At 33.9% G+C, this 15,488-nt stretch overlaps 1 protein-coding gene across 1 annotated transcript; it reads right to left on the minus strand.

The window, feature by feature from the left end:
• Positions 1–5,523: 5,523 nt before the first annotated feature.
• LOC136810422 (nucleolar complex protein 3 homolog) lies at positions 5,524–13,960 on the minus strand. The gene is made up of 17 exons (XM_067066987.1): positions 13,632–13,960; positions 13,064–13,221; positions 12,587–12,759; positions 11,865–11,974; positions 11,626–11,668; positions 11,266–11,359; positions 10,891–11,087; positions 10,416–10,487; positions 10,265–10,318; positions 9,442–9,573; positions 9,085–9,165; positions 8,683–8,855; positions 8,408–8,471; positions 7,915–7,986; positions 7,364–7,545; positions 6,485–6,710; positions 5,524–5,903 (listed from the first exon to the last, which is right to left on the minus strand). The coding sequence occupies exons 1-12, from the start codon at positions 13,943–13,945 to the stop codon at positions 8,712–8,714; spliced, it is 1,572 nt and encodes a 523-aa protein (XP_066923088.1). The 5' UTR covers positions 13,946–13,960; the 3' UTR covers positions 5,524–5,903; positions 6,485–6,710; positions 7,364–7,545; positions 7,915–7,986; positions 8,408–8,471; positions 8,683–8,711.
• Positions 13,961–15,488: the final 1,528 nt, after the last annotated feature.

Here is a 15,488-nt window from a genome sequence, read left to right on the forward strand (position 1 = left end):
TAAGTGAAATCGATACAAAACAAAGTCGATAGTTGATGTACGTACGGCTATATCGCCTTTGCTCACCTAAACAGACGACGGTATTTTGGTGTTTTTACCGTCGTCGACCAAAGGTGACGGTGATTTCGGAGACACGCCAACTCTGCTTTATACCGTCTCCCTCGATTTACCTCGAATATATAAACTCTCTAATCACTATTCAAAAGACAGCCTACAAACGTCAAACAGCGTTACAACTGGAAATTTCAAGCTCTACGTTCCAGATTTTAACATCAGCACCAAGGAAGTTTTTAACGAGAATGGAGACGAAATATTTTTTATTGCACCATTAAAGTCCTTCGACGTTTAATGAAATCAACCTGTGCTGTATTGATCGAAATCCTTTAACACGTCTCAAAACATTAAAGTACCGATTAATTTGTTATTTACAAATCATCAAACCATCATTTTGATTGTCAAGGCGCCTTTTAAAATGTAACATATGTTTTTGTGCCTTTTTGTGCCATTTTTATTACGTGCAACTCAGCCCTTTACTTCATTGCGTAAAAACAAGCTTTTCTTCTTTCATAAAATAGATTGAGGTATTGACGAAAGATGCCGGTAAGATGTTTTCATTTTGAATTTGATGATAGTCTTAGCATGCCATAGAAACATGAGAGTCTGCAGGGTTAAAGAAACAGGTATATAGCTTATACAGGTTACTTTAAGATTATCTCTTTAGAAATTTTAAATCAACAAGTCAAAGAGTAGTGTATCTAATTTTTTTCGTGCATCTTTTTTTGTAAAATCTAGATCTAAAGTAGACCCGCCTACAGCTAAATTATACGATTTTCTACTGTAGTACTACCACCAGCTCGACAGATTGAAGATGATGCAATTTTGACAATATTTGCTTTGGAACTTACAGTGATCGGTCTAGAACCTCATAAGCATGCAATCAATCACTACCATAAGGCAGTACATACACTATCAATTACAAAAGTTGAAAGGATGATTATGAAATATTATTTTAAAAAACGGAATTTTGGCGGATTTCGGTCTGTCCAAAATTACTCTGTGCCAGAGTGAATATCACGTATAGCGTAGCTTAGTTCAATAAATTTTGAAAAATCAAACCTTTTTCGCAAAATTATGCTGCTCGTCAAAATTAGTTCTCTCGATGGCTACCAAATTCTATTTCTTTCACAAACTGTGCCAGTTGACCCAGACAAATTTTACTTGTTAAAGTATAAAACCCATGAGTATAAAATCGAGGTCAAGGTGGCTTAAGACAAACTGATATTTTTAAGGTGATGTAAAAAGAGGAAAATCACAATGGCAGACTACAGAGAAAACCACAAAAATATTACTTGATCGCGTGATAGGCAGATTAGTGATAGTACAGATTATCGAGTAAGCATGACGTTTTTTAAAGATATTATTTTCGTCATAAAACAAGTGTGATAAAATGAGGCAGACATACTGTGGTTTTTTTTCAAAGATGGATGAAAAAGTGAAAGTATTCAACTTTGGGACAACTCCTTAGATATCGATTGATTAGTTGATTGAAATTATTTTGTCTAACACAATAGAAACTCAATCGAACAAAAAACTTTGCGACCAAACAACTCTATTTACTAAATCGAAATTTAGTGTTCAGGTTCAGGTTCAATAATGATCATTGACATACCAAGTTTGTCAAGATAATAGGTAAGTTTGAGCACTAGATTATTCAGGAAGTATCTAGCCCTCGTGTTCTAAAAACCAAAATTATGAAAACGAATGGGTGTGCGAACATAGCCAAAATCCGACTCCAAAAACCAAAATTATGAAAACGAATGGGTGTGCGAACATAGCCAAAATCCGACAATCTTCAAGTTCCCACAATGCCCTAAAACTATGCTCTGGCAGACTGATAGATAGACTAACAGACGGAGAGAAAAACCGAACTTTAAACTTAAATCGAGAACTGTACTATTCAAAAACAACATACGCACTCCTAAAAATAAACTCCTCATTCTTGGAAATAAAGACTTTTCCAGATGAAAACCAAGAAATATTTGAGACGTTTTCAATTGACATTACTGGACTGGTTAACCAACTCCAGATAAATCTAAGCGAGTTTTGAGAAGTTAAACGAAGAGAAGTCATCATTTGTATTCGATGTAGAAAATTGTTAAAGGAGAAAAAACAAATTCAATAAAAATAACCACAGTATTTACACCTCATTTATCACCCTCTCCAAACTTTTCAGCATTTTTACACAACTCATACTTTTGACCTTAACTCTGACGTTATTTTCTTTTAAGGTAAAATAATTTTGAAATCCATTTCTTTTATCTAAAGTTTGAAAATTTTGCTTGAAATCGAACATAAGCTTTCAAATTTTTGCGATTTGGTCTTTACTGAGGTCGAAATCTGATTCATATACCAAACATTCCTTCAGACCGGAGTAGTCTTGACATGCTACATAAGGCTCCCACTTATGGAGGTTGGGAGGAATTATTTTAGGCGTACAAACTTTCGCAAGGTCGAAAATTCGAGAAATTTACGACATTTACTTTCGCGAATTCGAGGAAAAAATATTCTTCACAATACAAGCATAAACTTTCGCGAATTGGATGATCAAATCTTACCCAAAGGGGGTAATTAAGAATAACTTTTCAAAAAGGAAAGAACTATTTTGAAGACCATTTTTGATCAAAAATCGAGAACCTAGCCGAGGATCTTCTCAAAATTTCAAGTAGTTCTTACTAAAAGTTTTTCATGCCATATTTCATATTGGATATCTTCTCCTTTTTGTTTTTGAAACGTATTTATCATACTAATACCATTGTCAAAGAAAGGTCAAGGCACTAACTAAAGAGGGCTTGAAACACTATATATCGATTTCATATGATTTACTCATCATAAATCTCCCACTAAAGCTTAAATGGATCGATAAAATCTCTTCAATTTTTGTTAACCACTTTGTCAAAAAAAATGACTTGCCGAGGCACACTTGAAATTTATATCGTCGAAAAAGCATCTTCCAGGGTTTGGAATCTTTCTTTACGGCTTTAGAGCTATATTGAGTGGGCCAAATATTGATATTAGGGGGGTCAAATTTAAAGGAGCAATCATATCCTATTTTTTTTAATCAGAACAAACGGCCACTAGGACCCCTACCTGACAACACATTACTCTTTACATGTGTGGATGAGGAAGAGACATACAGTCAACTCTCTCTAATTCGAACCTCTACTATTCTGTCATAATTCGAACTAGAATATTTGTCCCATCAGCTAGAAATTAGTATAAAATACTTTCTGTAATTCGATTTTTTCTCAAATTCAAAGAAAATCCTTGGTCCCCTGAACATCGATTTACAGAGAGGGTCAAGTGAAGTTAAAGAATTCTTGTTACACCTCATGCTGTCTTTACTGATCACCTTGTCAAAAAAAATGTCTGATACACACAGTAAAAGGCGGGCAAAAGACAGCTTGAATACATCATTTTAACCAAGAAGAAAGTGATCACTTCAGATTATATCACTTGATCTGTTTTGATTTCAATACGGGGTATGCATTTCACTTTCACTTTCGAAAACGGATTTCTAAGATCTAGTTTTCTCTGCCTCCATACGATGGAAGCTTAGGAGAAGCTTAGATTACTAGGAGAAGTAATATAAGAAGACCAAGAAGACATATAAGAAACCTTGGTCTTACTTAATTGTTATTGGAAAATGAATATAGCTCAATTTGTCGTAACAAATTTGTCTTGACGTTCCAGACAGTGATAAGCCACAAATGATTATCATCTGAACAAATATTGACCAAATCTTAATCCTACTTTGTTAAAGTAGATAATCTCTTAAAAAGATTTTAAAGAATTCAATCCTTCCAACAAGCCAAAGACTCTTTAAAACACATAATCCTCAGAAAAACATAATAATTACTTCTCTCCTTGAAATTCAAACTGTTTGAAGTGGTCATCATAGTGTAGACTTGAAATCAGACAGGAACGAAAACTCATTTTTAGGGAAAACATGACTTTGAATAACACGTATTTTGAATGAAATTAATCATTTCGCGAAAGTGTGTTTGAGGATGGACAATTAGTCATAATTTGCTGTTTTAAAATAAAGGTCGTTAGGGAGAAGGAAAAGAACTAAATTTTTGTAGGGAAATGACCTATAACGTGTTAGGTCAATCTTTTTCTACTTTCCCGGGTCTAATTTTGACACCTTGGAAATCGAAAGAGTTTCAATTTCACAAAAATGTGATTTTCACATGGATTTTTAACGTTTTCCAAACTGTTTGGAGAAAAAAAATTTCCAACCCAAAAAGTCTAGTTTTCCAATCGAAAGAGTTTCAATTTCACAAAAATGTAATTTCCACATGGATTTTTAACGTTTTCCAAACTGTTTGGAGAAACACAAATTTCCAACCCAAAAAGTCTAGTTTTCCAATCGAAAGAGTTTCAATTTCACAAAGGTGTAATTTCCACATGGATTTTAAACGTTTTCCAAACTGTTTCCAACCCAAAAAGTCGCTCAAAGCTGTCCCATTCGAATTCTAATTTACGACAACAAAGAACATTTGGCTTGAAAAGTTGCCAATTTGTATTTATAAGTGTAATCAGAGCTTTGTGATTTTTTTATCGAAACATGTTCAAGGTTACAAGCGATCATTTAAAAGCGATCTAGATCCTCGATTAGTGTTTGGAAATATCCAATCTTTGAATTCTATATTCTGGTGGTAGAATTAGCCCAAAAGGCCATAACCTTGAGAAATTTGACAAAGAAGTTCTTTATGGATAAAAAACTCGAAGTTTTTTACCCTTTTCATGTGCATTTTATTATGTGTTTTTTTCACTTTCATCAACTAGACCCCTAAAAATGTATAGTTTAGTATAAATACTCTCTGATAAGGTCATCATCGGAAAAATTTTCAAATTAAGCTATAAAGATGCAACTTGAAACGTTTTAACTAAAAGTGGTTTATACAGATTTAGATAATTTTGCTGGGTAAGATAATATCCTAAACCGTGCTGACACGACTAAAATCATTAATCTTAAAAAAAGTGAAAGCGAAAGAATTCTTGCAATGACGTCATTTCAACGTAGCGGAAACGAGCTCTGTTCTAGAAAAATAGTTTTAAAAAACTTGGATATTTTTGGATCAGCAGGTTGAAGGGATTAAGAAAAGAGAGAATTCGAGAAAAACATCTACTGACATGGTTTCTGAGGAAAATTATCCTGTTAGATTGGGTACTTTCTAGAAACCATAGGCAAAAATATGGGGATTCTTAGGCAATTATTTGGTAAATCAGGTATTAAATTAGAGCAGATTTTTTGCTAAAAGATATCGGAAAATTTAGGACCTTGATTTTCTTAAAACTTAGAAAAATTAGTCCAAATAGAAAGTTTCTCAATCAAATTGAATTTAGGATCATGTTTCAATTTTATACATTTTGCAAATTCGTGTTAAATGAATTGATATTTGGTTTGGATTTGTTTCAAAAGGAAAAGGTCACAAAATATCATAAACAATTCAGTTGAAATAGATTTCATATCAAATTGTATATATTGTCTTTTAAAAAAATACCTGAAAAGCACCTAAAAATTCGACTCTGTAAATTACAAAGCTACCTAGTAAAATTGAATATTAAATTGAATTGAATAATATATGTAAAATCATTTCTTGCCATTAATCAAATTCGTTTTTAATAATTTCTCGAGTTCGTTATCAACTTTTTCATAAAGTTCTTTATTACTAGAGGTTTCATTCCCAAACCGTTGAATTGAAGATTTGAATTTGATTTCAGATTGCTGTTGTTGCTTCCTAGTGGTTTGGGCTCGTTCTGGAAGGTTCTCAAAGTAGTCAAGATCTGTAGTTTCTGCCACGTTCTTTTTAGTTCTGAAGTCCGGTTTTGATGCACCTCTGAAAATGAAGGGAAAAAAGTATGTCTCCGAATATTTGACAGCTCCACAGTCAAGGTTATTAGAGAGTGTCAACAAAATAAACTTACAGGAAGATATATACGATGACACGGTACACAAAGTAATACACATAAACGAACAGACAAAAAAGCATAGGATATAGATTCAAAAGCATGAATGGGAAAATAATGTTTTATGGGTCAAGTGCTCAACTATGTCGTTACGCGCCTATTAACACCTATCATATCACGATGAACCTCTCAATAAGACTCTTCCTATTCACATCAAGGATGAAACTATGATTTTATTTTAATGTTAAACTGAGACACACCAATAAAAAAGGAGCTGGACTAAAAACACAGGCTCAAAATGTAAATCGACAATATGATAAAAAAGAGTGACGTCACTTAGTCGCGACGGCTCATAAGCTTTCTCTAGACTAATTGAATGACAGCCTAACATTTCGGTCAGGTTCTCAAAAGAAAAGCGGGAAAATAGATCGTATCCCTGAGCAGGTTATTTAAAAATTCAATCAGCGTTGCGTCCGCAGAGTTGAGATCCAACCCTTTGGTAATAACAAACCTTTGTAGCATTCGTTGAGGTAACGATCCAGGTCCATGAGAGGGTGCACCAATCATCACGTGTTTACAATACAACTCTGCATCGTTCTGATAAAACCTCGACAACAGTTGTAGTTCCCATAAAGCGGTGCTGTCCGCATTACTGTGCTCCGGATTGGTGATGTCCGGTTGAAATACCCGCGTCCAAAGTTTTCGTTGTCCAATAAGTAATCGCATTTTTCGTACAGCTGGTGATTTTATTACATTAATATAATGAAAAAGTGAAATCAGACTCGTGTTCTTTTTTCCTTAAAGCATGGGGTAATTTCATTGAGATTAGGTACAATAATAATGCATCGTTGTTTTACGACCTTATCCCACCAATAGACTTATAAGCGTATAGCCACCCTTGATGTTAATTAGCGAGTTTTATGTATTTGCACTTTTGAGGAAGGTGGAGTGACTGAAACGAATTTAAATAACCCGTAGTTCATGCTCAGTCAATCAGGATGTAGACAAATCGAAAGCTAACCGTCCCCGTTGAAGAAAAATACACATAAACTCGCTATTGTCTAAACAGACGGTGTGAATGCATCCATTCCCTGTGATAAGTCCAAATCAAAACTGCCCTCTAGTATCTTCGTATCTCCCACTTGTTGGAATCCCCGTCCATATATAGATATCATGAGATATTTTGGAAATAACCAGATAATAATTTCAACGAAATTTAGGAAAAGAGACTTCTTCATTTCAATCAATAGATGAACATTTTTTTTTTGTAGTATATTGATATCAATCTAATCAATGAAGGGATTTGTAGAACCAAAGAAATTCCCAAATTAGTCAGAAAGGGTCCCTTTGAGCTGGCCTTAGTAAAATCAGAACACATTAGAAGTCATACCTGGAAGATTGATCTCAACAAAAGAAACATGTCCGAAGATCGCTCGATGGGCATTTGCAACAGCATAGTACTCAAACGTTTCAAAAAGCCCAAGATTTGTGGATGTGAGACTTGCTTTCTTCTCTTGATCAGCATGATCTCCAAACAGTGTCTCACAGAATCGAAACATGTTGACTCTATTTCTGAAAAAGGAAGAAAGCTTTAAAATTCTTACTCCCTCGAAATTGACGCTGAGAGAGCAGATTTTTAACAATGACAAAAGTGAATAGATGGATGGCGTTTCAAAGAAATATGCTATCCTGCAAGGATTGTGAAAATAGCATAACTTTCCTATTCCAAATAAAATTGAGAGACAGCTCAAAGAAAAGAGCTCCAAGAAAACAGATTGTGAAAAGAGGATTAAGATTTTTACGTAATAGCCTTAGATTATAGTTAGGAAGTCAAAAATAAAATGCCCCGTCAGTAGTTTATTTTTCACTTTGACTTTAAGTAAATGGAACAAACCCATGGGTACTAGTAAGCTTCCTAGAGCTTAGAAGTAAGACACCCACCTGAATCGAAATTCAATAGGACGTTGTACAGCTCCGTGTAAAATTGACGAGGGTCTATCGTCAATGCTTCACCTAAGGTTAGAGAAGGAAAAGCAATCTATAATATGCGTTTCTCGAAATGAACAAATAAATAATTATTAGCCTCGTTTACAAAAAAAAGGGCCGGATAATTTTAGTTATCCACGATAACTGTTAAAATGTACATACAAACACTGCTTCCTTGGATTTGAATGCAAGCGGGTAGAGAAGACGAGACCGCGAGCCAGAAGAATTCAAAAATTTACGGTCTGGATATTATCTAGATTAAGACGTTGCACGATTTTGAGTTTTTATTTCAAATTAATTTTACCATTGGCTTTGTCCTTATTTAAAACAATTAAGGGCAAAGTCGAGCAGAGAGAAGGAATTGTTCACAGATTGTATAGCTGACAAGTAACTGGACTAACTACCGTCTAACAACAAAATGGTCGTGAGTGAGTGATATTCAACATACCTTGACCGCTTAGAACTTTCATAGCTGTCAAAATACAATGGAGGCGATCTTGAGTATCGAGGTCCTGAAATAAAAGTAAAGAAAACAATTAAAACAGTCGTTTAGCGTCTTCCTTTCTTTTTGATAAATCCATAAATTCTTAAATTAGCCCTTGTATCATATAAATCATATAAATGAGTATAGAAATCCATATAACACAAGCACTAAAAAAACTTTATTTGTGATGGTATGACTGAAGATTTTCCAAGAAGATTTGCGTGAATTAATCATTATACCTCATACTTGAGAACTGTTTCCAGACAGTTCATGAGATCACCAAAGAAATCAATATTGATGAGTGTGAGAACCGAGCGAGTCCTCGTAATGTGATCCCCAATAAGTCTGATTTGAAACCCAGTTTCAGGACCCGGAAATATATCACGAACAGACGTTTCAGGATCTCTGTATGCTGAAAATGTAATGAAGAAAAGTCATTTTTTACAACGCATTAAGTTAGGCTATCATTTCATTTATAGTTCGTGAAGGAGATTTCGAAGTAGAATTCTAGGAGCATTTGAACCCATGTATCCAGAAATGGTTCGATTCTTTATAATATATAATGAATAATAGCCATCTTGTTTATTGAAAGCAATTTTCATGATTTTCATTTCTTTGTTCTCGTGTATCATACCACTCACCGTTTTTCCGATTTTGTCTCTGCTTTCAACGGCTTCTACTTCTTGCAACTCTTGGTTTAATTTATCTTCCACCTTTTTCCTCTGGAAGTAACAATAAAAGAAGGATAGTGATAATGATTCTTTTGCAACACCTGCAGCCTGTCTGCCTCGTATTCGGTAGGGGTATGCAGGGGTTGTCACAATGAAAGACAAAATATTTCTGCAAAAACAAAATATAGACGAGCCTATTTATAAGGGTTAAATTTCAACAGATTAGAAACAAATTGACTCAATTTTACCCACACCATGATAACAAATCATCAGTCTAACCTACTAGTCAGGAGATCACATTTATTACATTGATCACAATTAAAATACCTTTCGTTCTTTTCGAGACATTTTCTTGATGGCTTCTCGTTTGGCTTTCAACCGTTCAATCTTATTCCCTTTTTCTTCTGTGGCATGAACTAAGTCGGCATCCACACGCAAACATAGCAATGTTTCAAGTACCTAAAACCAAACCATTCTTTTATTTTGATCACACCTTTCATCATCAGAAGAAGACAAAGAGAAAATTAGCAAAGACCGGATGTTTCCCTTTTTAGCATCCCCTTCAATCTTAAAAAGTGTCACCTTCCAAAGGATTCGTGTGGAAAATACACAACTCTAAAACCAAAAAGAGAAGGCTTCAAGCTGATCCCTAGATGTTCCCCCATTTCTTTGTACCTCTACCGTGTTAGGGTGTAGTGGTATAGTGGTTATCATCCTTGACTCCGGCCTGGGAGGCCCGAGTTCGATACCCACTGCGTCTCTACGATTCACTTGGCAAGTGAATATACCTTTGGCCGGGTCAACCCATGCCATGTGAGGGGAATTTGGCACCAATACTCTGATACAAGAGTGTGGGTAGATTATTAGACAGACATTGTGACGTGCACTCATAAGGTTCGGACTCGCGTGAGCATCGCTCTACCAGTGTTGTTTAAGTGTCATGGTATATGCCATGGCTTGGCAGCTCGCGTCTGTCAAGTCGCAGTGTCCATCCCGAATGCATTCGGAGGGCTCGTATCTATCTATCTATCATGTTAAGGGTATTTATTTCAGTTTTTTTTGTATGGTATCACTATGTTTGGTGAAAGCAGTAGCGGTGAAAGAAAATCGAAATAGTATTATGTATGATCATAAAAGGGTGCATACTTACCAATGGGCTGAGTGTTGGTTTACTTTTTGCCAAATTTTGAATGATAGTGACAACCTGAGTAGAAAGAAAGTTTTTACATAAGCATCTTTTCAATCTCAAAAGAATCAAGATCAAAAGAATCAAGATCAAAAGAAAAAGGGAAATTTCTTACATCTAGAGCTATATGCCCATTATAGTCAGCTAATAGAGTCTCCTTGATTGCTTTTGAACATATCTGTCCAGCCTAAAAGAATGAATAGCAGCAAGATTCGCATGGAAAATGGATCAATGTTGAACACAATTCTGGTACAATACTGTAAAGCACCAATAGAAGGCTATCAAAATAGTACGTATGTAGTGAAGGGGGAGAGAGGGGTTTAGCAAAAATGTACGTTTGAATGGTTGTTTGTTGAATGATGCTATTTCTGTTGTTCTCAAAGGAGGAATTGTCAAATATTTTTACGTACATACTATATGGATGACCCAATAGCAAATGGAGAGTAGTATAATATAAAAAATGTGCCTTTTAAAAGAATATTGATTGACAACACTCTATTAGAATTTTTCATATCAAATAGAAAGAATTGTACTTAGAAACAAAGAGTAGTGAAAATTAGTGGAAAGACAACCAAATAGCGTTAACGCACCTCCTCCAAATCTTGTGACAGCTCAATATTTGGTATCAACACATTGATAATATTTTTACGAAAATTGAAGTGGGGTAAATTTTTAATGAGTTCAGCCAAACATTTCATGGAAGTGATGACAAGGCTAGCCATTGATTTCTTCTGCTTTTCATGGTGGGCACTGCTGCCACGTGATTTTTTCACGAACTTTTTGCAAACTAAAGAAACAAGAGAAATGGCTTTACAAAAAACCTGGAAAGCAAAAGTTTCCTTTGCACCCAATGAAATTTATATCAAAAGCATATTCTAATTGAAGTGTTTATGATGATAGAGTATTTATATATTTGCTATTTTTACACTCAATACTGTAGTTTTGTTAAAATGAGAAAAAATGACCTTTAATATTTTCCTCAAGGGATTGCAAGTATCTTTGATAAGCCTTCAATAGGTTTTGCTCATAATCACGGATCTTCTTTACGTCTCTTGACACCTGAAAGACAAAAGAAATAAACTAATATATTGATAGTATAAATACAGGTCAAATACATGTAAAATTAATCAAATTTAGTAATAATCATAGTTTAATCATAGTTAATCAAGTTCCAGTTTGACAGTGGTACTTCTATAAGGAAAGAGGATACTTTGGCTTTTGCTTAACTTTTTATCATGCCTTAAAAAACAGCTGGTAAGAAGACAAGAAAGAAACAAATAAATCTGATATGATGGTACTAAGAGATTTTCTAAAAAAATTCATACTTTAGCATTTTGCTCATCATCAGATAATTCACGTATGTTGTAGCTGAAACATAATTTCGTATAATATATTTAAGGGTTCAGTTTGCTAAAGGCTTTTTTTATCATTGTATCGTTGCAAACATAAAATGGTGTAAATACTGTATGTAGTTCTCCAATGAACATTACCCCAATGATAGAGTAATAGACTATACATAATCATAGTAACCGAGATATTCCCAGAAAGATCTGTCTTTATATACCTGGGAATGATGTCTTTAAATATTTCAAGCATTGAGAGAAGGGAGAGCTTTCGAATGGTCAATGGTTCATCTTTCTCTGCTAGTTTGAGCAAGTGCTTGAGCTGTGAAATCTACATAGAAAAATATAAAAAAGACAATTAATAGAGCTAATCACAAAAGCATTTGGCCATGCTTTTTAATTTTTTTATTATTGATCCAGATATAATATAATAGCAAAGCAGGCTGCATCATTTGAAAATTCCAGGTATGATGTCAATCACACTCCTAAAACATTCATTTTATTAATTTAGGCGTGTGATAAGGAGTGCTATAAACAACTTTTAGTTGTGAAACTAACTTTATGGGGTGTGATTGATGGCACTCCTCAGACACTAGGTGTACGTGCTATTGTGCGCCTCAAATGATGTAGCCTGGCAAAGGCAATCACAAATGAATCAATATACATAATAATGTATATTATCAGTATATTATTCTTGACTGATATATCGCTCTACCGATGGTATAGAGCACTTTCTTGAATCGCAAGTCAGATTTGCAAATAATAATGTATATTATATGCTAACATTATGCAAACAAGCTATCAATGAAAAAGAAATTATTTTAATTAATTGAAACTTATGTCAATTGTTCTGAGAAATGAAAAAAAAATGGTAGATTGGAGACTTATACTAAAGGTTATTATGACAAAGAGCAAAGATGTAAAATAATTTAAGTCATGTTACCTTCTCATAGGGATTTTCAACAATATCCATTGATAATTGAGCAATTTGTAACTTCTTTTGGACAACTTGCTCTCTGTGAGCAGCTAAAATTTCAATGACAGACATGGGTTCCTTCTCCATTATAGGTAATAAATTGTTTTCTTCCGGTCCATCTCTATCCTTATTTTCATTGTCTAAAAGAAAAAAATTATCCATACTTTATCTTAAAACACCTCAAGCATATGGTTGAAATAAAAAAATCATACTATATCAAAAACTGAAAGTTGACAGTAGCGTTTTAATCAAATTTTCCATTCAAAGCGTTGCTTTTTTATAATTTCATTTTTTGTTACACTTCAATAAAGCTATGAACCACACTTTATCTAAGCACGCATCCCCGGAATTGATTTTGATATAGGGGATATGTATCATGTACAAAATTCCCGCCGGAGACTTACCCCTGTCTTTGTGTTTTGAGTTTTAGTAACTATAGTTTACCTTGCTCTTCAATTCGCTCCCCTTTCCTTCGAATTAAACCAGTTGCCCCTTTGATTGGCAACAAATCAACTCTGTCGTCTTTCAAATCTGTTTCTTTGTGAACATTGGAGTAACTCCTTGGCTGAGCTTCATACGACTTCATTCCATCACTGTTCTTGCTACAATTGTTAATAAATAAAACTTACTAAAAAGCATTCAACTATCATTGAAAGAAAATTAGTCAAAAGGCTAATAATAGAAGTGTACTTTCCTATAGACAAAGTGGTGAAGTAGTAAAAGATGGGTGAAATATCAATATTTCCCAAAAGATGGTTTTAGCTTAGAGTTGGAATGAGTGTCCCAGATTTTTTCACAATATTAACTACTTGTGAGTATAATATCCTATTAAACACGTCATTTGCCTTGTTTGACATGCATTTTAGCCTTTTGATATTTTTTATATACCAACTTAGAAAAGGTGGTTTGTTTTCTGTAACAAACATTGACTTAATCATAATCAAACACCTTAAGTTAAAAATTAGAACATTGACAGAGTTTGCCATGAAAATATATATATATAGCCACTCACTCTAAACTTTTGGAAAGAAAAGACATATCATTAGCATTTTGCTTCAGGTAGCTTTTCATATCATCTTCTTCATCAGATTCAAGCATATCATCAACATCATGATCATCTTCAGGCTTGTATCGTGAGTAATCAATTTTACCATTCATCAACTCTTTCTTATTTATAGCTGGCTTCTTCTTGAACTTACCAGCTTTGATTTTGGCTGACTGGAACTTCTCCTGGTATTTGTTAGCTCCAACATTTTTATTAGTCTTTTTGTTGGATGCTTTATTTCCAAGCTTTACTTTTGAGGTTTTACCTTTTGGCTTTCCCATGTTTTCTTTCTAATTTCTAAATAAGAAAAAATTTATATTGTAAAATCATTACCGCAAACACAGAGGTTTGAATATATTGGCAAAGATAAATATTTACAGTTTAAAATAGTTGTTAATATACTTAGGTTAATTTCTCATCTTCAATTTACTGAAGATAGCGGGAATTTGATGCAAGAGTTAGATTGTTAACAAAGTGCCATAAAAAATCATTGAATAAAAGAAGAACTTTTAAAATCTTAAATATTTTCATTTTGAAGAATTGGTGCAATAAGTGAAACATGGGAAAGTTTCATTTTCTATTGCTATTGGTTCAATCAAAATAGGGGATTTGTAAAACGCACTCCACTTCAGCACACAACGAACGGTGTTTCAGTGAATATCAATAATTAGAAAGAATATCTTATGTGCTTAACTTCAGTAAACCTCAAGTGCTTCAATGAAGATGAAGAAGGTAGAAGATAAAAAATACGCTAGAAAATTTTCATTATAACAGTTTGGTCAATCATTGCTGAAAGTTTGAAAAAGTTTTTCCAACGCAGAAAAACATTTCAGTCAATTAAAAGCTCAGTGTGCTTATATTTACTTTGTTTGTTACATTGTTTAGGCTAAAAAAAGTGAGAAAAGACACAAATGCCATTTTTTAATGAGTGTTATGATTTTTTTTTGTGGTTGCGTACAGGAACTCGCCCAATGATCCTAACTGATGGTTTGTATTCATGTTCTATAGCTTCAGTTTTCTTATGTTTTCTTCTACTGATAATATAAAGTTTGTTTATGATTTTTCTCTCTTTTTAAGAGATATTTTTTGTGTATGATGTTACTGTATTTTGTTTTCTCTTGTGTGATCAGTTTAAAGCAAAATTAAAAAATTCTTTTTTGAGAATATTTCATGAACCTTGTTAGGGGCACAGGTAGGGTTGGGAATTTCATCTATATAAAGAGATTTGTACACGTTCGATTTAAGTTCTTTCAAATTGCGGAATCTGGTATGCAACGATGACTCAGTGGATAGAGTGCTGGCTTCCAGGACTGAAGGTCTTTAATTGGCAAGGGTTCGAACTCTATAGCATACCATACGATGCAATGATTTGTGATTGGACGAAATATGATTGACAGATCAAAACTTAGAAAACTTACTTAGATAGTTAGAATAGAAAATAAAAATAACAAAGTCTCAGACAGTCAGAAAAGAGAAAAATAGGATAAGAGATACCGTGAGATTGGGTAACTTGCATCAGTGCAGATCAGTGGAGGATAACATGCATAGCTCTCAAATGAATGACCTGGCTGGTCATTAAAATACAAAGTTAAATCAAAACAAAAATGATAGAGTAGAGCTGCGAACGAAGCTCTGCCAGTCGGGTGTTTAAGATAAAAACTGCAATTATTGCTCTTTTTTCGGAAATTATTGCCGAAAACGGCAATTTTTTTAACGATGAAATGCTGAATCAGCAGAAAAATAAAAAAGTAAACAAATGAAAATTGCCGTTTTTGGCAATTATTGCCGTTTTTGCAAATGAAAGTTGACTTTATTATTGAACAC

This window comes from Clytia hemisphaerica, unplaced genomic scaffold, assembly GCF_902728285.1.
Source record: "Clytia hemisphaerica strain Z4C2 unplaced genomic scaffold, Clytia hemisphaerica genome assembly, whole genome shotgun sequence".
NCBI lineage: Eukaryota > Metazoa > Cnidaria > Hydrozoa > Leptothecata > Clytiidae > Clytia > Clytia hemisphaerica.